Consider the following 24,711-nt stretch of genomic DNA (forward strand, 5'->3'; position numbering starts at 1 on the left):
TCCCTCCCACGCTGGATGTGGCCACCTTCATGGCGCCTGGGAAAACCTGGAATTGATTCCAAGAATCAGCCTTATTCTACTTGAGTCTGGGAGCCACTGTGAGAAGACAGCAGGATTCAGCTTGGATGCCCCCTGCCCTCCCTGTACTGGGGACCACTGGGACCCGTAGCTATTTTTCATGTTGCTTTCCATAGTGAGAGCCTTGGCTCTGAAATTAATCTCTGTGTTGGGGTTCAGCAGTGTCTGCGGCTCACAGGGGTCACCAGAGACCTTACCATTCTCTTCCCCAAATGCTTTCTGATACTTGAAATGACTGCTGGGTACCTGGTAAGATGTGAACTCTATAGGGATGGAGGCTTTAAATCCTCTTTCAGACTCTAAAACAGGGAGCAGGGTGTGCCACACCAACAGTGCATGCTTAGGAAGTATGTGCAGGGTGTCTCACACTGACAGTACATGCTTAGGAAGTATGTGCAGGGTGTCTCACACTGACAGTACATGCTTAGGAAGGATGTACAGGGTGTGCCACACCAACAGTGCATGCTTAGGAAGTATGTGCAGGGTGTGTCACATCGACAGTGTGTGCTTAGGAAGTATGTGTAGGGTGTGTCACATCGACAGTGTGTGCTTAGGAAGTATGTGTAGGGTGTGTCACATCGACAGTGTGTGCTTAGGAAGTATGTGTAGGGTGTTTCACACTGACAGTACATACTTAGGAAGTATGTGTGGGTGATGATCACAGAAGCTACTTTAGTTCCTCCTAAGTCTGAAATAGAAAGATTTGAATGCAAATGGCCGCAGGCTGGGCAGATGTTGGCAAGTGCTTTAGCCTAGCTTCACCCCTGGCCGTGGCTGGACCATCAGGGAAGAGTGGAAGATGGATGCAGCAGGTTCCGTGTGATCCTGAGACAAGAATCCAGGCCAGCTAGATGCTACATGGCTTCCCTCACTGGGAGTGGGTGGGCACAAGTGGCCTCAGGGACATAGAGAGACTTAGGTTCAAAACAGTTTATTGGTTCTGGCCACTAGGACTAGTCAAGCCTTGATGTAAGATCACATCAGGGGACACACGGCCAAGGCTAAGACTCCTCCCAAGCCAAGAATCTAACTTAGTCAGCACCAGAGTCAGTCAGGACACAGATTAAGGACCAGTCAAGAGACATCAATTGCATCTGTTTGGGGCAGGTCAGGGATCAGCCTGGGAACATGGTCAGAATGGTCAAAGAACCAGAAGTAGGGTTCAGTATGCATAAAACCAGTCTTGGGACTCAGTCAATGTGGAGTTAGGATAAGGAGTATGGTTAGTCTAAGACTGATCATGGACCAGCATGTGTCTAGAATCATATAAACTGTATCAGGATTTAGCTGCAATCCAGGTACAAGGGTCTAGGTTTGGGTGACCCAGGTTCAAGGGTCTATGTAGATGGAAGTTTCTGTCCTGTCCCATCCCAGGTGACACATGTTCAAGGGTCTAGGTTTGAGTGACCCGGGCTCAAGGGTCTAGGAACGGATACATCTGTGACAGGTAAGAGTTGGCTTACGATTGAGATCTGAGTCAGCCCAGGCCCACATGAACTTATTCACCCAGTATGGTTCTCAGGAGCAGCATTCCCTCCCCCATGACTCTACCACTCAAGTCCTTCTTGCTCCTGTGTCGGGGGCTGGGACTTTGAGTGGGGTGAAGCCCCCCACTGCCAACAAGGCAACATTAAAAGCCCTTTCTCCCTCTGGCTGGGAAAGTCTCTGGTCACAGCCCTCCCCAGAGAAGCTGCAGTCTGGTGTGAGAAGCCAGGGTAGAGGTCTGGGGACTGAATGGGCCAACCACAGCATTCTCCGCATCAGAGAAGCTTCCCTGTGTCTCTTTGTCACTGGCTCCCCTAGTGAGGAGACATGTACAGCAGCCACACGGGGCCTCTGTCACTCACATATACAGAAGAGACCTTTTAAGAACACGTCTTCCACATCTGTGCACAAGCGCAGAGAATTTCACACCTCAGCCCTTTCTTGGATATTCTCTTCTCTCTCTCTCACACACACCCAAGAAAACGTCTCATCTGTGAGCGCAGCATCTACAACAGGGCCACATTGTAGAATTAGCAACAAAACTCTTTAATGATCGCATTGACCTGAGGAATCTTTGAACAGAAAGTTCGTGACCAGAGGTGGCCACTAGCAAGGAACTGGTCCAGGTTCTGGAGCCAGAGAGAATGACCTCCAAACTGGAGGGGAGAGGTGGTCATCTGCTACCCAGTAAAAGAAAACTAAAAATGAGCCTGGAGGGAAAAAACACCATACAAAATACATTCAGAGCCCTCTGGCCGAGCCCTGGGGTGGTCCAAAGCCTCCAGATGAGGGCACTGGAGAAGGGAATCAGGTAGAGTCTCTGGCCCTTCCTTTTTGCGTGGCCAGTATCCAAGGGGCAGAATGTCTTGGTCATATTCCTCTTAAAAAAATATATCTCTTTTCATGAACCTTCTCCTGGGTTCCTTGGCTAGCTGGGAATGAGTGTTTGCCCCCAAAGCTGCGGGCGGGGAGCTGCTCCAGACAGAAGAGCAAGGGGGCTGTGACTATGGCTTTTGTTTCTGTGCAGTGGAAATGATGAAGGTGTGGGCTGGAGGGGAAGCCGCAGGGATCCAAGGTGGGGAGACAGGATCCTGGATGCATGCGCTTGAAAACATGACCAGTGACCTAAGTCAGAAATCCTTTGGTTTGGTGTCTCAGCGTCGAGAGCGGTGGTGCTGTGAAAATGGAGGGCCATCCATTACCCCATTTCTAAGGAGTCCCCAGTAGGGACTGGCCCTGTTGGGCTATATGCAAGGGAAGGGAGGCTGATGTCTTGGCAGGTAGGGGGCTATTTTGAGTGTGCCACCTTCTGAGTTGGAGCACTTTTGTGCTCCCCTGGGTAGTAAAGGACTCCCCAGTTAAGGGACTCAGGGGGGCAGTGTAAGATAGACATGTTGGATCCCACCCTGAAAATATGGGTCACTGGGGCTCTGTATTCGGCACATGGCCAACTGCTGGGTTGGTTTTTGGTACCTAAGGGACTTTGGAAGAAGGATCAAGAATCCCAAAGTCACTCCCAACCCCAAGACATAGTGTGGGCAGAAAGGACAGTTTCAGTCCTGGTGGAACGGTACCCAGCTTGGATCTCACATGTGGGGGCAGCTCCCACGGTGGTGCCAAAGCACCGGTCTTCCTACCTCAGAAGTCAGACTTCTAAGGCCATGGAGACACATACCAGACACCTGTCTGTCACACAGAGGATCAGAAAGCCGGTGCTTGCTCAGGGAAAAAGACAGGGGCCCTCACAGTCAGCTGCAGGGTCACTGCATATAACCGTCTATCAGCTGTCACATTCAGAACCTCCCAACCACTGCCGTCTCCATGATAAACATTTCCCTTTTCTCCCCAACATCAGGGATATGGACTCCCCAAACCAAGCAGTCAGGGAAAGGTGCCTGGTTGTCTCCTCCCCAGGCATCGGAGGGGCCTCTCTGATGGCAGGCAGAAGCCCGGGGTTGTCTTCATGCCAGAGGGAAGTCAGCTCTTGGAGCCACGGGGGTTGTTCGGTCCCTCCCTGGCTATCTATCATCTTGGGCCGTAGGCATCGGGCACCCCTGTGAGGTTGCGACTGCGCAGTGCTGTGTCTACCATCCTGATGTAGGCGGCGATGGTCCTGCGCATCTCGGCCGTGTACGGGTCATACTCCAGCTTGCGGAGCCCGGAGCGCTTGAAGTTGCCGTCCTTCTGGCTCTCCACGCACAGCAACCGGTCTTCCCTGACCACCACACCCAGCAGGCTGACCATTCGGCCCAGCTGGGCAAAGAGGTCCTGCTTGAGATCCTCGAAGTGCACCACTAGTACTGTCTTGCCAAATTTGAGCCAGTCCAGCGTGTGTGTGGCCCACCATGGGGCATAGTTCCTCACGAACTCAGGCCACTCTGCAGAGACAGCAAAGGGTCAGCAGATGACACACCTCCCAGACATCTGAACCCACCTGGAGTGACATTCCAATTGTATAAATAAAACTTGCCTGAAGATCAGAAAAGTAAAATAGCCATTCTGGCCAGCCTTACAGACCAGGCAGTGGTGACACACCTTTAATCCCAGTAGCCACACTAGTTTGCCATAGAAACCAGGTGGTAGTGGTGCACACCCTTACTCCCACAACTAGAGAGATTATAAAACAGGAGGAGACAGCTCTTAGTCTCAGTCTGAGGATTCCTGGAGGCAGGATCGCCATTTCGGACTGAAGTCAAGATAAGAGCCAGTGGCTGGCTGCTTTGCTTTTCTGGTCTTCAAGTTAAACCCCAATATTGTCTCTGAGTTCTTATTGATCATGCTACACCCACCTGTGATCTCTGGGGTCACACACACCTGACTGGAGCCTGGTTCACTGACCAGACACAGTCAGCCCTATATACAAGGAGACCACAACATGTAAGTAATGCTACCACTATGTGGAGGTGCGGAGATAAGAGATGCAGAATTATACAGGAAGGTCTGGGGAGTAGGCCCTTGCTTGCCTAGAATGCTGCAGGCCCCAGGTTTGATCTCAGGAACCAGAGCTCTTAGAAAAAAGCTGCGTCTCCAGACCCTGATTGATTAGAACGGCAGCACCATGGAGAGGTGGGATGTGTAGGAGCAAATTACCTTCCCTTGGACTAGTTCTAGCTCCTTGGAACCGCCATTCCTTGCCCACTCCTGCATCAGAACTAACTCCCCTGACCAGTAGACAGAAACTCTTTGGAATCCATTAACTTAGCAGATCACTAGTTTCCTGCAATTCAGAAACCAAGACCGCCATCAGAGAGCTTCTTGGTCTACAGCAACGTCTTGCTGTAGCCACCTCTCTGACAGACCCACCAATGCATTTAAACTTGCCTTGATTCAGGCTGTATCTGTCCTATAAAACTATAAAAACTTTATAAAATTGCTTCCATGTTAGAACATGGAATTTGGGGTAACCTAAATCTGTGTTTCTGAGCCATGGTCACTCAAAATGACTCCAGAATAAACGAGCTCATATTTCCTTTAAGATGAGAGCTGTAGTTTTTGTGTCGACAGATATGGTGACATGCGGCGTTCTAAAAATGGTTCACTTTTCACAGAGGAACTGCCTGAATGGAAGCCAGGTACCTGCATGCATCCCGTGAGCCCTGGCCATCTGGTGTGATTTCCTCAGGTGGGTCGTTGGTGAGCTCTTTCCTGGGTTTTGTGGACAGTCTATTTGTCGACCCTGAGCTGGTTAAAAGACCATATTTCGATAGCAATCTCTTTAGTCTGCTTTCAGAATATTTGCTTTGCGGTTATCTGTTTGTTTGTTTGTTTGAAAGCATTTTGTTCTAATATTTGGTTTGGTTTGCTTGCTTGCATTCAGAATTCTAAAGGCAATTTAGATTCTGCTATTTGGCTCCTTTTCAGTATTTTATCTGCTTCTGGGACTTTGAAGGCATTTTAGTTTCTGTTTTGTTGTGGTTTTTCTTGTCCTTGAAATGTTTTCATTTATATCACTTGACCTTTGCTTCCTGACATTTGACCTTTGCTTCCTGATGCTCCTCAAATCCTTAATTCTGCTTTTTTTCTGTTACTTCTCCTGTGACCTTGTCAAACCTTTAGCTTAGGAGTTTTATGATAGGGACACTGAAGGGGAGAAGCACTTGTTCGCCCCCACCCCAAACCACGCCACAGAGTTGAGGCATCAGGGGGAATGCCTCTCTGTGTGCAACGGCCTCAAGGGAACTCAGCAAACGTGCCTATTCTGGGTCAGAAGACATTTCACTGGCTCGTCCGTCTACCCGGAAAGACACCGGTTTGTTCACCTAGAGTCTTGAGCGCCCTCACGCTTATGTAACATGTAAGGAAGACCCAGTAGGAGAAGTTGGTTTCAGGGTAAAAGCTGAGAAAGCCTTTGCCAAAAGCAGCACACAAAACTGACCAAAACCACGTAGTCTCTAGCTAGTACAGATGGGTAACTTCTCAGAATGGAAAAAAGAAAGAGAATGAGGTTTCCACAGAGGGGGAACTGCCTGGAGGTAAATGGCCATCTGCCTCTCCAGCAGCTCTAGGAGTGATAATTGCTGACTAACTTGCAAGTGTTTGGAAAAAACACACTAAAGATAACCCAAACAGTTACCTCCAGAGTAGGAGGCAATAAAAGCAAAGTCCTAGGCAAAAATCACAAATAGGCAGCTGGCTTTAACTGAGATGTAAAATGATCTCCCAAAACTGATCAAATAGGCAATTCACAACAAATAGCTCTTAAGCCAGAGGAGTTAAAGTAGATGCTAAAATAAAAAATTAATAAAAACTTTTGGGAGGTTTATGTCAAAGGTCAATTCTGAGATAGCTCTCCCCTCCTCCCTCTTCCCCCACCCCTCCCCTCTTTTCCCTCTTCCTCCCCTTTTCCCTTTTTCTCTGGTCTGCTCATCGTGGCCTCCTACCTTACCTTCTCTTTGAGCAGCTTCTTTCCCTTTAACTCCCACGCTTACATCAACGTGTCTTAACCAGCTCTAAAAGTCCTTTTGGCCTTAAAACCCCAAATCTCAGCTTGGACTGAGCTTAGGGGACCACGTCAGACTATTAAAGATAACCAAATGCATCTGTCTGTGTCCCCTCTCCAGCATTCCTGGGGACTTATCCTGAGCCCCATCTTCAAGCATCTTGGGGAGTTTCCCTGTTTGTTATCTTGATCTGCCAATCCTCCTAAACATGGGGTTCTGCGTCCCTCTTATCTAACAAGAAACTCTCTAAATGTTTAAGTGCCACCGACACCAACGGTAGACATTTCCCAGAGCCACCAGCTCTGCTACTGGGTCACATGTGGTTTTTTCAGGAGAACTTCATCATCAAAACTGATTCCCGGAGTAACCAGTCTGTTAGAAATGGCTCTCAAGAGACACGGGTCTCAGTTGACTGTCACCATTGAAGCCATGGAACCTCAGGACATAGGAGTTCCCCAGGTATCTCATGTTGGGAGTGGGAAGGGCACCAGCTGGAGGGGGACCTTGTCTCCCTGACTTCAAACAGTTCTAGCAACTTTTCAAATCCCTCAGAGAGACTGAAGCCTGATGACGGCACCACCTCCACCAGGTCTGATTAGTCTTGCATAGCCTCAGCCCTCTATACACTGACCTCACTCCAGGTCCCGAGACAAACTTGCAGGTTTGATGGATCTTATTGTCTCCCTTCCCAGTGTTGATCACATGACTAAATCTCCTTTTTGTCCATTCCACTTTTCATTTGGCTCTTTTAATGGTCCCAAATCTTTTTTTTGGGGGGGGGGCAACTAACGTGAGTTTTTAGATTAAAAAAAATTAAATCTGCTTTTAAGAACAAGATGTGATCTCCTGATCCTTAACCCAGTCTGGTTTACAACATGGACCCTAACCCTTGAGGGTGGAAATTAACTATATGATGCTCCTTCTCTAGGATGTTTTTCCCAGTGAACAACCGCCACCCTCGACACACTAAACGCTAGCCCATAGACTAACAGGCTAACTCACACCTGTGCTTTCGTAGGTCTCCTTCACATGTGTTTGTATGTGCACCAACATTTCAAGGGTGTTTTTGAGCAGCGCTGCCTCTTTAAAAATAAACGAGGGGATGAGCAGGGTTTCAAGCAGGGTTGCGTACCTTGGCAAGGCCAATGGAAGAGAAAACCCCACATCTGTATTTTTTGAATTGTCATTTTAAAAACTTACTTTGAGGTTTGCATAGACATCTTAGAGTTTATAGATCATCTTAATGAGTTACACCATAGTTCAGAATGTAACAGAATTATTCAACTCTGTTTCTAATTAAAAAGAAAAATAAAATCATGAATGCTGAGCTCTGCCCCAGTCTTTACGCCTTATACTTTTGGTGACTAAAAAAAAAGGAAAGGCTTTTGCCAGCCATGACAACAGAAATCCCACACACATAAAAGCAAAACACTTCAAAGTACCTGCTATTGAAACTTTACTCTTTAACAGACACTTAATTTAAGTTTGCTTAAGTAAACCAAAGCTAATCTACTTTACCTGTATTAATGACTATTGAATATTTAATATACCATATTTTGTTTTATATTACAGCCTCCTGAACTTACTTTAAAAATTACCTCATTAAAGTTTTTCTAAGATAGGTGTGGTGGCGCACACCTTTAATCCCAGCACCAGGGAAAGGCAGATCTCTGAGTTCGAGGTCAGCCTGGCCTACAGAGTGAGTTCCAGGACAGCCAAGACCTCATAGAGAAACTCTGTCTCAAAAAACCAAAGAAAAAATTCTTTTCTAAATTTTGTAATAACAATAATAATAAGATCAAAATATGTTGCAAAAGGATTGTTTGAAATGGATATGGTTATAATGAGGCTAAAATAACACTGAAGTTATAAAACTTAGAGGTCAATCAGTGCCCTGAGATAAAATTGATGCTTAATTCTCTACAATGCTTTCATTATTGATTTGTTTTTAGTAATGTTTACCCCTCTCTCCAAAATAAAAAACCACTTAAAACAACACAATCCTTTGTTTATTTAGCTTTCGACTTAAATGGACATTTAAAACCTGTGATTAAATGTTTTCCCACTGAAGAAAGCTTTTGTGTTTTGAATAGTTAGTCATTGCTTTAATCATTAAAAAGAAATCTGTTTATAGTCTTATACCTATCTAGAATATACTTACCAAATTCAGTAATGGTTGTAAAACTTTGAAAAGGACAAATATTTAAATCTGTTTACACAGTTTGGTCTACTAACTAATGAGCAACACGGAGTATTATAAGTTTTTTAAGTAGGGTAACTAAATTCAAAGTTAGTCACAGACTCTTCCTTAAAGGGTAAAGACAATCAGACAGTTTCATCAACTGAAAGGAAAAAGATAACATAGCAAAGACTCCATTCTGTGTCCAGGTCCTTGTGACTCAACCCTGGAGACTATACTCTGCAAATTATATAACAGTTATATAAAATAGATTTTGTTTTGTTTTGTTTTTTTGAGACAGGGTTTCTCTGTATGGAACTCACTCTGTAGACTAGGCTGGCCTTGAACTCAGAGATCCACCTGCCTCTGCCTCCAGAGTGTTTGGGTTAAAGGTGTGCGCCACCTTTATAAAATAGATTTATATTATATAAGATTTATGTAAATATAGTCATACCATAGGGCTATAATTTCCACCAATATAGTAATATAAAGGTGCATTGCTGGATGGTAATTGTGTTTTCACCATGTTGACATAGGAAGGAGTTAGCTCTACTCAGTTCTCACAGGTCCGTGTCATGGTGGTCATCATTTAACAGAAGAGGAAACCTAGGCAGAGAGTGGATGAGCCAAGGTCACTCAATGAGCCGCAGAGCAGGACTTGGGAGACGTGGCTGCAGAATGTGGGTCTTTTGCTACCATTAAACAATGACAGCCTGCTCACAGGGAGTGGTGGCTGTATACAGGGAGTGGGGGCTGTACACAGGGAGTGGTGGGCTGTGCACAGGGAGTGGGGGCTGTGCACTGGGAGTGGTGGCTGTGCACAGGGAGTGGGGGCTGTGCACAGGGAGTGGGGGCTGTGCACAGGGAGTGGTGGGCTGTGCACAGGGAGTGGTGGGCTGTGCACAGGGAGTGGCGGGCTGTGCACAGGGAGTGGTGGGCTGTGCACAGGGAGTGGCGGGCTGTGCACAGGGAGTGGTGGGCTGTGCACAGGGAGTGGCGGGCTGTGCACAGGGAGTGGCGGGCTGTGTACAGGGAGTGGCGGGCTGTGCACAGGGAGTGGTGGGCTGTGCACAGGGAGTGGTGGGCTGTGCACAGGGAGTGGTGGCTGTGTACAGGGAGTGGTGGCTGTGCACAGGGAGTGGTGGGCTGTGCACAGGGAGTGGCGGGCTGTGTACAGGGAGTGGCGGGCTGTGCACAGGGAGTGGTGACTGTGTACAGGGAGTGGCGGGCTGTGTACAGGGAGTGGTGGCTGTGCACAGGGAGTGGCGGGCTGTGCACAGGGAGTGGCAGGCTGTGTACAGAGTGTGGCCAGAGCCCAGGGCAGTGGGGGATGGCTGAGGAGGTGGGGGTGGGGTGGGGACAGACTGTCAGCACCCTGACCAAGCCCTGCAGCTGTGCAATAAGCATGTCTACTCTCCTCCTTGCTGTGGCTTAAGAAGTCATCCTGCGGGGCTGGAGAGATGGCTCAGTGGTTAAGAGCATTGCCTGCTCTTCCAAAGGTCCTGAGTTCAATTCCTGGCAACCACATGGTGGCTCACAACCATCTGTAAAGAGGCCTGGTGCCCTCTTCCGGCCTGCAGGCATACACACAGACAGAATATTGTATACATAATAAATAAATAAAATAAATATTAAAAAAAAGAAGTCATCCTGCTGGCTCCCAGGGCTCAGGCCTCCTTTGGGCTCTGCAGGCCCAATTCTTCCTCCTGACCACACAGTGAGTCATTACTGTGTGGTCACCCTGCTTACGCATCTGTCTCCACCGCCCATTGAGCCCGTGGGGATGGTTTAAACAGGATTGTTAATCTTGATTGTGTGGTCTCTCAACTCTTTATTTAAGCTGTCACGAACTGTCTCTTTGTGGAGCTCATCAGCCATCTTGCCATGGCATAGAAAGTCATGGGAGGGCGCCTATGAGGTTGCCTGTCTTGAGAGGCAGGTTACACGGAGCACTGCAGGCAGGTTACACGGAGCACTCCAGGCAGGCTACATGGACCACTCCTTGGGTAGTTGTAGAGCAAGCAAATGAGAAGAGCTGCTGAGGCTCAGGTGGGAGGGAAGTCAGGAGACTGCCCAAGAAGGGCACTGGGATGCTGGGATCAGCATCAGCCCCAACTCAGCTGGAAAACACCAAGGAGGCACTGAAGGCTCAATGGTTGATAGGGCAGCACATGACAGACCAGTGAGTCTCTCAAGCTAGGTGGGGGACCTTAAAATCCTCCTAGATGCTCTGAAAGGAAAAGACTATAATGCATCTGTCACCAGGAAGGAGGCTAAGACTCAGACAAGTGAAGTGACTTGGTCAAGGTCACGCAGCAGGGAAATACCATCCAATCCAGCCCGCCTCACTCTGGCCCAGATCCTCTCCAGACATCAGCAGCCTAATCCTGGCTTCCTCCCACAGCCTGGTACCCAGCAGGAGCTGGGGGTAACCGCTGCTGAACTAAATTGAAATTCCAACTGCTAAATTGCTCCGTGATAAAAGGCTGCTTTTCTTGACGGAAGCTGTCCTGAGATGCCTCTCTTCCGGTCCCCTCCTGGAACCCCACGGCTACTTGGGAAATATTTATGCTGGTGACAGGTTATTTTTTATTCCTAAAATAGATTATTCACAAGGCAGCTGACTAATTGGGCCCGTACTGTTATAATGGGCTAGGACCAGATGTATCTGGATGATTGGGAAACTTTAAGTACGCATGGGGGCTCCTTCCCTTAGCCTCTTTCCCACTCTGGAGTCACCTCCCAGCATCCTTAGTGACTCAGGACAGCTACTGCAGGAGAAACCCAGGTGAGGCTGGCCTTTGTCATCTAGCGCCCACAGGTCTAGACTTCAGGTGTGTCTCCGTGTGACCATCTTGAAGCCATTTGCCTATGTGTCTTCCAATCACACCACCTGCACTATCCCGAGGAAGCTGCCTCTCTGTCTATCGGCTGTGTCCATCTTTCACCTCGGCTGCTGGCTAAGACATAGCTGTCCACGGATGACTTTCCAGCCAGGTGGCTGGGCTGGGAACCCTGCTCTTCTCCATCCACACTGGGTGACCTTGGAAATGCTGCTTGCTCTCTCCTTGAGCGGCATCCTTAACCTCTCAGGCTAATAAGCTTTGCAAAGGTCCCGACAAGGTACTAGGTGCAGAAGAGTAAATACTACCTATGACCATCCTTGCACTTAGCTTTTCCTGAGACAACCCCCAAGTGCCCCATCCTGCTGGTCCGACTTTCCCTCCCAAGGCTTAGCAGCACCCTAAGCTGTTCTGAGCTCTTCCAACCCTTCACCTCTCAAAGCCCTCAAATGACTCCTCTGCAAAGAAGAATAGAAATGGAAACAAAAGCCCTCCCTAGCTCAGGGCTCCTGGTAACTGATTAGCACCCACAAATCCGGAAACAAAGGCACCCCGGGGAGCCAAGACCACACAGATGTGCCTGGCTGCACACTGCGCAGAGGTCTCCTGCTTCATCTTCTGTTGTCAGGAGAGAGCAAGCCCTGATGAATGGCTGCTCGGTGCCAGTTCCCCACGGAATCGTTAAACACAGGATCTGTTTCATTACACAGATCCAGGACAATTCACCTTGTGTAATCATATCACAGAAAATTTTGCCTTGGTCCTTCTCCAGAGGGGCTGTAAAATTAACGTTATGGAACCAAAGTTTGGGGGTGGGGAGGCTTATCTCCATCTAATTAGGAGGGGGCAGTGCTATGGTGATTGGATGCACACAGCAGCGGCTGAGGGGCCTTCCCTCCCAGATAACCCTCCCACCTTACATCAAGGGTGTCCCAAAGCAGTTCTTAAAGCTTGTGAGAACACTGGAGCCCTTGAGAAATCTGCTTGGACACAGACTCTGAAGTATCCAAGGTGCACTGGTGCCATTGGTCCCAGCCACCCCTGAACAGGAAGGGTTTAAGGCAGTGGCACTTAAGTTGGTGTGTGTATCAGGAAGGTCCCCAGAGGCTGGTAAAAATGCAGCATTTCTGGGTGGGCAGCTCTGGGGTGGAGTCTGGTAACTGGCCTTGCTAATGAGTCCCCCAGTTGTCCTGGAACATAGGGTGTCAAAGAAGAGGGCTGGGTAGGTGGAGCTTGAGGGCTCTTGACCTGAGGAGTTGATGGGGCTAGTCTGTCGCCAGTAGGAGGTGAGTCTGGACCAATCCCCCACGTACCCTCTGTTGGTTCAGCCCTGACTCAGCACTGACCTAAAGGGCCCAGGTGTCCAAAGAAGGAAACAGAGCAGATGAGGCGGCTGCTGGGGGAGTAAATGTCTCTGGACGTGGAGGCTGGCATGTGCGTGTGTGTGTGCGTGCGTGTGTGTGTGTGTGTGTGTGTGTGTGTGTGTGTGTTAATCAATGCCTGGGTTGGAATCCCAGCTCAGCAGCACCCAGGGTGCTAACCAATCTCTGTTTACCCTGCTACAGGAACCATAGGGGTGGCTGAGTGATGAGTTGGGGGCCACACTCCCCAACTCCCCTCTTCTCTCAGATCACAGGAAATCCAGGAAGAGGAGAGCTGGGCAGCTTGGTCACTGGGCATCCCAGTGACCTTAGTGGTCTCTACCTCTCTGGGCCTCACTTAGTGGTCACCTCTCTGGGCCTCACTTTTCTCAGGGTCCTCAGGGCAGATGCTGGGTCCATGTTCCAGCCTCGGCATGTTTGCTGGCACCACAAGCCTCTCACACAGCTGGGGAAGAACTGTCAAATCTGCTTTACCTTGGGCCTTGCTCTCCACCCAGTGGGGTGACACTAACAAGCCTCCAAGCCCTTTGAACCTTGTGGGTTGGAGCTGCTGGGTGGCTTCACACAGCTGTAGGGTCTAACCGCCATGGAGGGAGGGGCTGGACACAGGCCATGTGGTACCCAGGGAAGGACCCACAAACTTGTGGCCATCAGTGCCATCTAGATTTCACCAGCAGTGTCTCTACCACCATGATGAGAACCATAGCTGGTGAGTAGAGAAAGGTTACCTTCTAGATCCTTGCACCCCACTATTTTCTCATCTCCCTAAGTCCAGAAAATTAGAGCTATTCAAGAAAGTGTAAGGGCTGGGAGTCCCCTTACAAAGGAGTTCCTCTGCAAAGTCTGAATCCTTAGCTCCTGGGCTACATAGCTGGTACTTTGGGTATGGCCCCATGGAGCCTTAGCAACCAGTGCTGCTCTGCACAAGCTAAACTCTGCACAAGCTAAACTCTGAAGAGTTTCCTGCAGAGCACCCTGCACCCCATACCGCCCCAGGCCTGGCTTGTCACTCCATGCTGGCCACCTTGCACCCCATACCACCCCAGGCCTGTCACTTCATGCTGGCCACCCTGCACCCCATACCACCCCAGGCCTGGCTTGTCACCCCATGCTGGCCACCCTGCACCCCACACTGCCCCAGGCCTGGATTGTCACCCCATGCTGGCCACCCTGTACCCCACACCACCCCAGGCCTGGATTGTTACCCCATGCTGGCCACCCTGTACCCCACACCGCCCCAGGCCTGGATTGTCACCCCATGCTGGCCACCCTGTACCCCACACCGCCCCAGGCCTGGATTGTCACCCCATGCTGGCCACCCTGTACCCCACACCACCCCAGGCCCTCCCTCCAGTACCTTTGCCTTTCCAGTGGGCATGGGCAGCAAATCCTATGTGGCCTCCATACTTGCGGTTGAACTCAGCCATGAGGGCCTTGTAGGGGTTTCGGATGAGCAGAATAGCTGCATCAAAGGCTTCAATCTCCTTCTGGCCACTCTCATGGGTCTTGATGCAGATGGTCCGCCCACTGCGCCAGTGGTCTCGCTCACCTTTGAACCCTGTCCCCAACCCCAGGCAAGAAGTCAGAAGCTGGTGAGAGGGGAGGCAGGAAGCACATACCACTCCTTCCACACCCTGTCTCAGCATTCCTCACTCTCTTGACTCAGGGATTCCTTCCTGTGCATTCTGAGCACCCACAGTACTGAACATCATGACAGAAGCTGAGCAGAGCCTTAAGGCTTCTGAGAGCGGCGTCTGTTAACCCAGGCTGCAGGAACTGAAAGTCACAGCCACTGTCAGTCAATGCAGCAGGACAGGAGCAGGCCTGGGAGGGATTAAGCTGGGTGGTTCTGTTTTGGACCTGGGCTACACCTTCACCTTCTGAGGTACAGACATGGCCCCAGCCTTCTGGGTAGAGATGCTTAATTTGAGAACCGAAGGTTGAAGAGGAACCGGCTAGCCCAAGACAAGAAAGGATAGGGACCACAGATATCAAAGACCTGGGGTGACTGAGAGGGAACATTGTAAGGTGGTGGCGGAGAACAGGGAGCTAGAGAGGGCTGTGGGAGTCCTGATGCATTCAGAGGCACCAAACCGAGGCTCCCAAACCTATGTGTCCTTACCCCTCAGGACTCCCACACTCTGAGCTGAGGCATTGGGGACAAAGTCAAGTGTGGCCTTCATGCTATTTCTAAGACAGCGAGTGACCCCGACACTACGTCACAGTCTCTGGGCCTCAGTTTCTCCATCTGCACCTTCTTTACACAGCCTTTGTGAGAAACTGGTGAGGCACACAGCACGAGGACTCTGTCCTGAGGACTGAGCTGCTCCCTATCCCCCTTCCCTGTAATTATGGACTGAACGAGCCAAAACAGATCCTCCTTTATACTGTTTTTGTTAGGATTTCTGTCACAGAAACTAACAGAAGTCACAGAAAGTCCTGGGCTAAGAGGTCCCAGGACCTAGCAGGCTGTGGGGTACGGCGTCTTCCTGCTCAGCCTATGTCTAAAAGCTTACATACAGCTTTTAAAGTGGATGGAGGTAAGGTCTGGCATGTCACCTGATCCTGTTCTAGGGGTCCAGAGAGTCGTGGCCGCCCTCCTAGGGCCTCTGGGCAGAAGAGACGGGAATGGGCTGCCCTTTCCCGAGTCATGCTGTACCCTTGGGCTGCTTGGGCCGAGTCCTGGGATTAGACCAGCCTTGCAAATTTGGAATGGCTCATACCTGTGACAAGATAAACAGTTTTGGGGGTTCTCTGTGGCACAGTATCCTGAGGACACAGAGGTTGAGGCTTGGGAGAGAGAACAGGAAGTTCACCACACACACCCCGGCTAAATGCCATGGCACACGTCCCGTTGGTGGGATGCTGTACAGCCCACCTGTATTTCATTCTGTGGTGTCCCACCTGTGGCTTCATTCTGTCTTCACTGAAATCCATTTTATTACAGGCCCAGCAATGGGCAGATGCAGGTGGCATACAAGAACGCACACGCTCTCAGAGGAGAAAATGTCCTCAGAAACATGGCATTCCAGATGTAATGGCAATCCCCATGCCCAGGAGCTGAAGCTGATGGACTAGCATTGCCACAAGATGCCATGAAGCCATCCTGGTTATAGTGTGGACCCCATCTCCAGAACCAAACCCAACAAAATATAAGGGAAACTTCCTAATTCCCTATACAAGGAATCATGATGTCATTAACAGGGACAGTATAGAAAGTCACCTCCCTGTCTTGGGAGACCTGAGATGCTGTCTCTTTGATGCCATGATGACATCAATTGAGCTTGATATTTGTGGAGACTAAAAATAAATACAAACAAACAAAGCACAAGCAAGATGAGCCAGGATTGTCTAGAAATACTTAGAGTCCCTTGGGGAGCTGGCCTGTGGTCGGGGTGGGGTTGGGTGGAATGCATTCTAGAAAGAAGCTTCAGGGAGACGATGGGCTAGGCTAGGCGTTCCTGAGGAATGTTGCTCAATTGACAGAGTCACAGGGAATTGCTGAATTCCACTACCAGAAGCCCCACTTCTACACCCCTCTTTTCTACAGGACCTGGCACCACTATTACACAAATGTGGCATATTTAAATATCACTTTCCAGAGTCAACACAGGGATCTACTTATTTGGGGAGCATGTGACCCTTGGGCTCTAAGGAGCCACCAGGAAATTGTTCTAAGACATGGGCTCAGAGCTGCAGGAAAAAAAACCCTGTACACACACACACACACACAAACACATATGCACACACACACATACATACACACACATACACATACATACACACATATATACATATACACAATGTTTTCTCTTGTTTCTCTCTCACACTTTACACTACCAATATTACAGATTGTGTGTGCCTTGTATCACAGTGTCCCTAAGGTCCCCTCCTGGCACTACCTGGTCATGTAAGAACATGACCAGAAAATCTCTGATGCCAACTCCCCACGTTCCAGATGAAGAGCCCAAGGCTCAGGAGTGTGAGGCTCTGAGCCCAGGCCCTGTTTAGAAAGTGTTGTGAACTTTCAGACTGATGGCCCCTTTGCTCTCTGACGCCAGGAGGGAGTTGGTGGAGGAACAGTACCGGGTGTCTAGGCAGCTGCTTCCCTTCCCTCCTTCAAACCTCTGAGGGAAAACAGAACTTCAGAATCCATTTTAACATGCCTTAGCAAAGTGGGGTTCACTTAACTTGACACAGGAGATGAAACCACGTTAGGTCTCTGACCTCAATGATCCTACAGACACCCTCCTCTGAGGGTGGAGCCTACCTGAGACGGTCTGATCTGTCCCCAGCCACCAGTACATGAAGACAACACAGCACAGGTTCTGCTGAGGGTCTGAGTTCAAATCCTGACAGTCACTCACTCACACATAGTAGGTGCTAAGTAGCTGAGGACAGAAACCCAAATCAAATACAGAGAACTGGGATCCAAAGGTCCAGGCCCTGTGTGCTCTTTTGTGTTTGTCAACAACACAACTTCGAGACATTCATGGAGAGGGAACCCCAGCTCAGGAATTCCCTCCATCAGATTGGACTGTGGGGCATTGTCTTGATTAATACTTTATGTGAGAAGGCCCAGCCCACTGTGGGTTCTATAAGAAAACAGGCTGAGCAAGCCATGAGGAACAAGCCAGTAAAGAACACCCTCCATGGCCTCTGCAACAGCTCCTGTCTCCAGGATCCTGCCCTGCCTGAGCTCCTGTCCTGACTTCCTGCACTGGCAGACCATATGACCTGGGGTTGGGAGATGAAATAAACTCAGTCCTCTCTACATTGGCTTTGGACAGTGTTTATCAGTCAACTGAGCCCTCCAGCACCCCCACTGGCTCCAACCTTCCACCCCACCCTCCTCACCTCTTCACTCTCTGCTTCTCATCCTGGGAGATGCTGCTGCCTAGCTTTCCTTAGCCGTGCCTGGCACCCACGCCATAAGAGCAGAGCTTATTTCCCGTGTGCCGGGCTTGTTACATGCAACAACGTGTTCACTTTTATCTCACGATCACGAGGCACAAACTGTTAGCTGTAGTAGGCGCATGATCACAGGACCAGAGAGCTGCAGCAGTGTGCCCAAGGGCACACAGCCAGGAAGTGTTCCTCCACTAAAACAGACACAAAGCCGCAACCGAGGGCTGTGCACACATAGACATAAAACCATATAGAGGAGGGCATTTCATGTCCAGTGCCACCCATGATTTCTAGTCCCCCAGTGAGAAGCCCGAGAGTGACAAGGACACGAGAATGAAATCAGGAAACAGCTGGGCACATTTGAAAAAAATGGTGACTCTGGGGCCAGTTATTTCCCACTTTGTCAGCCTCCGCTTTCACGTCTGGAGTCAGGTCACAGGGTATCCGGGGGTGGCTGAACTCCCCTGAGACTCCTGCCCACAGTTGGTGCTCCCTAAATGCATCTGGAAAACCACACAAAGGGAAACCCATTTCTAACATAATGGTGCCCAGTAAAACACAGTGAACAACATCAAAGCAAAGCATGGTATCCAGCAAATACTGTGGGTGAGGAGCCTGGCAAATAGTTGGCACTTAATAAGTGCCCTGATGTAAACACAGTTATTATACTTCTACTGATAGCACAGAGCTGTTGGTTACTCAGTATCTGTGGTAAGCTCTGCAGCAGGTGCTTAAGAAATGGTCGTGGCAACCTAAGTGGAGGAGAGTTAACCAGCACAGTAACTAACAGTACTTAGTAATTAATAATTAACTAACAGTACTTAATAGATGCCAACTAGTCAGCAGGCTCAGGACACACTGCATGTGTGCGTCAGATATAAAAGGGAGGACCGCCAGAGCACACAGCGGGCCTTGATGGACAAGCCCCTGCATGCTGAGTGGTGCAGGGTGTCCCCCTCACCTTCCACCCCTCTCACCTTTGTTGTACAGAGAGCCATCGAAGTAGTAACTGCCGGTGTAGAAGCCAGTGGCCAGCTCAATGAGATGGCGGGCCCACGTGTTGCCGGCGCCCGGGAAGCTGGCAAGTGCGATGAGCTTCTTAGACTTGGCTGGGAGGAATCTTCTGTTCATGCACCGATTGTCTGCCGGAGGACAGACAGACGGGTCAGCACAGTATGCCCCGGAGACATGGTTATACACGGAAGAGGAGGGGCACTCTATGTGCTGTGTCCAACAGGAGGATAAGCCTCCTCTCCATTCTCAGCCGTTCCCCCAGCTAGAAAGTGTCTCACAGTGAATCAGCTGCCGAGGTGCAACTTGACCTTCAACTTGATGGGGCTGAGAGCCCTGCCCACGGGGACCCAGCCCACCCACTGCAGTCCTTACCTAGCCAGAAGGTTCTCTGGTCTCTTTTGTGCTTAGAGGGTCAAGGGTCATCAAGTGATCATGGGCCACCACACTTAAAAGGTGCCTCTCCTTCTATGGAAATGGGACTTAAAAGAAATCCCAATCAATTGTTGCATTGTAATTAATGTTTCCCATTGGGGACCACACTTCCTTCAGAGTGACAGGGGACAAGGGGCGGAGAGAAGTGTAACTCAGTAAAATAGTACTAGGGGGCAAACGGGAGCCTCTGGCTGTGCCCTAGGCAATAATTTACTTCTTTTCATAACAAAAGCTTAGCTGTGGGGGCAGGACACAGAACCTATCCCTAATTTCCCACTAAACAGAATTCTCCACACAAACCTTCCTGGGAGGTCATGGGCTGGCTCTGCGGTTAGGGCTGTTTTTTCAGTGTTAAAATTTATTTTGTTTCATTGGTTCTGAAGCCCCATAAACCAAGGCAGGAGCTGCAGGCTGTGTTTTCTTGACCCTGGGAAGGGCAGACCCAATTGTCCAGCCTTTACACTTGGGTTTCACCTCCCTGGAGCACACTCTCCTCACTTCTGACCACTCAGAGAGGAGTGTCAGCATGCCTGTGAGAAGCCGCGGTTAGGGGTGAAGTCTGAGATCCTGATCACCGGGCTTTGAACCCCATCTCTGCCCTGCTCCAGCTGTGTGGCTCTGGCCACACTGCTCGACCTCTCTGCATTCAGTCACCCATTTGTAAGGTGGTCACCACAGCAAGCATGCCATGGGGGTACTGGAGGGTTCACGGGCTAAGGTGGTGAAGAGGGTTCACGGAGCTGAGCACACAGGTGCTGTTAGTTCCCACCAGGACCACAGGACTTATCGTACAGGAGAACCACGGTGGACCAAAATCTGGGCAGTTTACTAAATCTCTGGTGCACACCTCTCCTCAGGGTGGAGGATCTGCTCGAGAGCCTTGGGCAGTCTGGGGTGGTTTGCTGGGATAAGAGCAGAGATGCTATCTGCTGGAGAAGAGCCATCAGCATCCAGCAGGGCCTCAGCAAAGTCACTCACAGTCACAGTGCAGATAGTCTGTGTAAGACTCTGTCCTCCAGGCCAGGGCCATGCAGCTCTACCCAGATGCCAGATGCATCCCAGAAACCAGCACACCCCTTCACCTTCACTGGACTGTAAACGAGCAGTGGGATTGCCTGCTAGGGACCACCAGACACTTGTACAGGATTGTTATGATGCAAAACACAAACAGGAATCTGCCACTTCCCTCTAGGGTGCTGGCATGCGAGAGCACAGACTGTCTTGCATGCACTTTTGCTGTGGACACACTTATGCAGTGTCCAGGAGCCTGTCTGTCTATGCATTGTTGCTAGGAGGTAATCTGCCTGGAGATGTACCATTTGCTCTCCAGACTCCAGATGGCTTGGGGATGTTCTTTCCATTGTGAGTTGAGGATTCTAGCATGGTCTTTGGAGTCATCTCTGAAGGCACATTGCTCTCATATGTAGGATTATGGCCAATTCCCTAACCCTCTACTATCTGTAAAATGGGGACAGCTCTGCTCATTGGCTAATTATGGCCTTTACATCACAGGGTGGGCTGAGGCTTAGCCTGAGGCTGGTGCACAGTGGATGGCCAGCGTATCCATGCTGGTATATATCCAGGGGTTCCCTTAGGTTTTGTTCCAGCGTGAGTACCCAACCCCACACCCACTTCTCTCTGAGATGCCCCAGCCAGGAATAAAGGTTTATAATCTGTCTGCAGCAAGTCCCTCAGCTAGTCTGATGCTCACTTTCCCAGGGAAGGAGGAATGACCATTGATCCCACCTCACAGGACAGCTGTGGGGAGGGAAGTATATATGAAGGCCTTAGCACTGAGCCTGGAGTGGAGTAAGGCCCAAGAAACTCATTATGCCATCTCATCACCAATTTAATCATCACCCTCATCACTATCGTATTGTCATCACCATAATCAAACCACATCATGATCAGCACCATCGCCTTCTTTACCAATATCACCACCATCATCACCGTCACTACCATCACCACCACCATCATTATCATCATTATCCCAGCTTGCTTCTCTGTTGCTGTGACATGAAACCGACCAACGGAAAGGGTCTGTTTGGCTCACATGTCCCAGTTACAGCCATTCACTGAGAGAAGTGAAGGTAGGCACTCAGCAGGAGAAGAGGCAGGAACTGTGGAGAAAAGTTGTTTACTGATTAGCTTTCCATGGCTCGCTCAGTTTGCTTTTCTATACAATCCACGATCATCTGCCTAGGGTGTGGTACCACCCACAGTGGGCTAGAGCCTCTCACCTCAGTTATTAACAAAGAGAACGCCCCTCAGACTTCCCTATATGCAATCTGATGGGGACAATTTCTCAGTTGAGATTCCCATTTCCCAGATGTATATAGGTTTATGCCAAGTTGACAAAAACTAACAAGCCCAAGTGCATCATCATCACCATTATCATCAACACCACATTATGACCGTCATCGCCATTATCATCACCATCATCGTCACCATCATCAACAACAAATCATGACCATCATCAACACCATTATCACGACCTTCATCAACACCAAATCGTAACTGCAATCACCATTATCATTATATCATCATCAACACCGCATCATGACCGTCGTCATCACCGTCATCATCACTATCATCAACACCTCAAGAAGACTGTCATTACAATCATCATCACAATCTTCATCAACATCCCATCGTGGCCATCATTGCCATCACCGTCATCATCACTATCACCATCAATACCACAACAATACTGTCATCACAATCTTCATCAACACCCCATCGTGACCATCATCACCACCATCACTTTCATCTTACCATTCTAGGCACCCCACACAAGTCAGTGAGGGCTCTACTGGCAAAGAAGGGAAGTGAGGGAAAGGATGATCGAGTCGGGGAGAGGACGAAAGAGAGAGAAGGAAGAAGGTATAGACACAATGATAGAATCCCAGAACTGAAAAGGACCTTGGAGGCCAACCATCTACAGCTTCATTTTCCAAATGAAGAAACTGAGGCCGAGACAGTTGGTGTGAGCTGTTCAAGATCACTGCTGCGTCTGTATTGGAGGAGAGGAGACCCAGGGCTCTCTTTCCACTCACTCACTCTCATTGCTAGAGGCAGTGATGAGGGGCAGACATAGGGTCATCAGAACTTCCTCTCAGACACTTCCTTTGTCTTCTACCCAGGAGCCCTAAGCCTAGGCAACGTCACCAATCCAGTCCTCTGTTCTCTTCTTCCCACGCTGCAGGCTTTAGGAAACAGACCGGCCAGGACACCTCTGGGAAGGAGGGTCTGTCGAGGCAGGCTGGCTTACCTTGGACCTGTGTCTGGTACACAATGAAGTAGCTGGGGTTCCCACAGCTCTCAAACTCTTCAGCACTGCACTTCTGTGCACACAGCTGCTCATCCTCCCGGTCATGAAGAGGGAATCGCGTCGTAGGAAACCCGCAGTGGCAAGCGGTGCCAGCGAGAGCTGCCAGGGGGTACTCCTGGGCATGAGAAGAGAAGGTGAGTCACCTGGTCCTTGTACGGCCCAACCATCCTCCTCCCCAGACATCAGCAGCTACCCTCCCTGGCAGACTGCCTCCATTCCAGCACTTGTGTTGATTAACTGTTTATCTCATTCCTTATTTGAAATAAGACTTCAGGATAAACCTGGTATCCGTAACCAGGAAGATCAGTGGAGAAGCGGGTTCCCACACATTCCCACGCAGCAAAGGGAGACCCATAGACTATACCAGCTCTTCCCATCTGTTGACTCCATGGTGAGGTTTAAAAAAACATTCCAGAAAAGTACTATCTCGTCACTGAACACCTGGACCTTTCCTTTCCCTCAGCGATCACCATAGCAACTCCTTACACAGCATTAGTACCAAATTAGGGCTTAGAAGTCACCTAGAGCTGAAGATGTGCAGGGCCTCTGCAGAACCTTGACAGTTCAGTAAGACGCAGGCAAGGCAAGGCGTGCTGGAACTCAACCCCAGGACACTAAATGGCTAGTGTTGGTAAATGCTGCCTGGGTTCTGCTGTGAGTGAGCCTGGGGTCAATGCCATCTTTTCTGGCAAAAGGGATTCACTGGGAGCTGTGGTAGAGAGAGTCAGCACTACACAGACACTTTCCCTGGGAGCCTGGGAGAGAGTCAAGGGCACATGCCTCTGTTGATCTTGCCCCTGTCTTTTGTGTGACTGTCACACAGTTCACATCTTGGGAAATGTTGTAAATCATCCATTGATCATGTGTCCATGTGCATGCCATAGTGTGCATGCGGAGGGCAGAGGGCAGCATGCAGAAACCAGGTCTCTCCTTCTGCAGTGTGGGTCCTGGGACTCAAACCCAGGTCTTCAATCTTGGTGGCAAGTCTTTACCCACTGAGACATCACGTTTGATGTGGGATTCCCCTCTGTACGCTAGGAATATGTTTTATTGTCATTGGTTAATAAAGAAGCTGCTTTCAGCCAGGTGGAAAATCCAAACAGACATAGATATAGAGAAAGAGTAGATAGAGTGGCAGGGAGAAGCCATGTAGCTGCCTAAGGAGAAAGACGCCTGCCAGAGCCCACTGGAACCTTGCCAGTAAAACATGAGCCCCATGGTAAAATATAAAATAATAGAAGTGGGTTATACTAAAATGTAAGAGCTAGCTAGAAATAAGCTTAAACTATTAGCCAGACAGTATTGTAATTAATATAATTTCTGTGTGATTATTCAGGTCTGGACGGCTGGGAACAAACGAACAGCTCTGCCTACACTTGTTGGCCCAAATCTGTGTGCTTTTAAACCAAAAGGATATAGGTGTGCACACCCAAAGAAGCCTTGGGTTGTCTCTTTTGACCCCAGGCTAATTCTGTCCGGTTGGCTCCCAAACCAGATGCAGACCAGATTTCCCCCTGGTCACAGGTCCAGGAAGACTCAGGAGAGAAAAGCACACAGCACATCCCGTGAGCTCTGCTCCCACAGTGCTCGCTTTCTCAGATAGTTTACAGGAACTCCTTAGACACAGAGAGAAAGGCAGCATGCACCTGGGTGCCACTGGGCCACTACTGATGTCACTACCTACCTAGGAGTGTTTATTGTGCCTCCTCAGGCATCCTCAATCTCACACTCCCTCACCACTAGATGCAAGTAGGCAACTCCTGCTACTCTGTGTGACTCTACCGCCTTGAATCCATGAACTAATGTATTCCCGTCTCATCACAGCCACGACCTGTGACCTCATCTGCTGCAAGTGACTGTGACTGATCCAGCTCACATCCTGCTCCTTGGACTTCCTGACACCCTGTCCTTGCATCCCGAATGCCGCAAACAGCCCTAGCTTACCTTCTCTGTGCAGAGGTCCACACACCTGTCTACAGACATGTTTGGCATGGCGACTGTCACAGGCAAGGCCAGGGAGAGGTTGTTCGGTCGGCGGAAGCAGCCCCTGAATACAGCACTTCCATCTGAAGAGGCAGATAGAGCTGTCAGACCTAGGGACAGCTAATTTTGATCATCA

At 49.6% G+C, this 24,711-nt stretch overlaps 1 protein-coding gene across 4 annotated transcripts in view; it reads right to left on the reverse strand.

Annotated features, from left to right (window-relative positions):
• Nucleotides 1–1,855: 1,855 nt before the first annotated feature.
• Nucleotides 1,856–24,711, reverse strand: part of Wscd2 (WSC domain containing 2) — a 90,798-nt gene continuing 67,942 nt past the window's right edge. For all 4 annotated transcript variants that reach the window (XM_041649136.1, XM_041649138.1, XM_041649137.1 and 1 more), the window contains 5 exons: nt 24,537–24,658; nt 22,533–22,707; nt 18,793–18,957; nt 14,265–14,465; nt 1,856–3,941 (listed from right to left, as the gene is read on the reverse strand). In XM_041649136.1, the coding sequence (XP_041505070.1) occupies nt 3,589–3,941; nt 14,265–14,465; nt 18,793–18,957; nt 22,533–22,707; nt 24,537–24,658 (1,016 nt within the window). In that variant the 3' untranslated portion in view covers nt 1,856–3,588. The remainder of the gene's footprint in view (nt 3,942–14,264; nt 14,466–18,792; nt 18,958–22,532; nt 22,708–24,536; nt 24,659–24,711) is intronic.

Source organism: Microtus oregoni, unplaced genomic scaffold (assembly GCF_018167655.1).
Source record: "Microtus oregoni isolate MIOR12 unplaced genomic scaffold, Mior012 000003F_ref0000135, whole genome shotgun sequence".
Lineage (NCBI taxonomy): Eukaryota > Metazoa > Chordata > Mammalia > Rodentia > Cricetidae > Microtus > Microtus oregoni.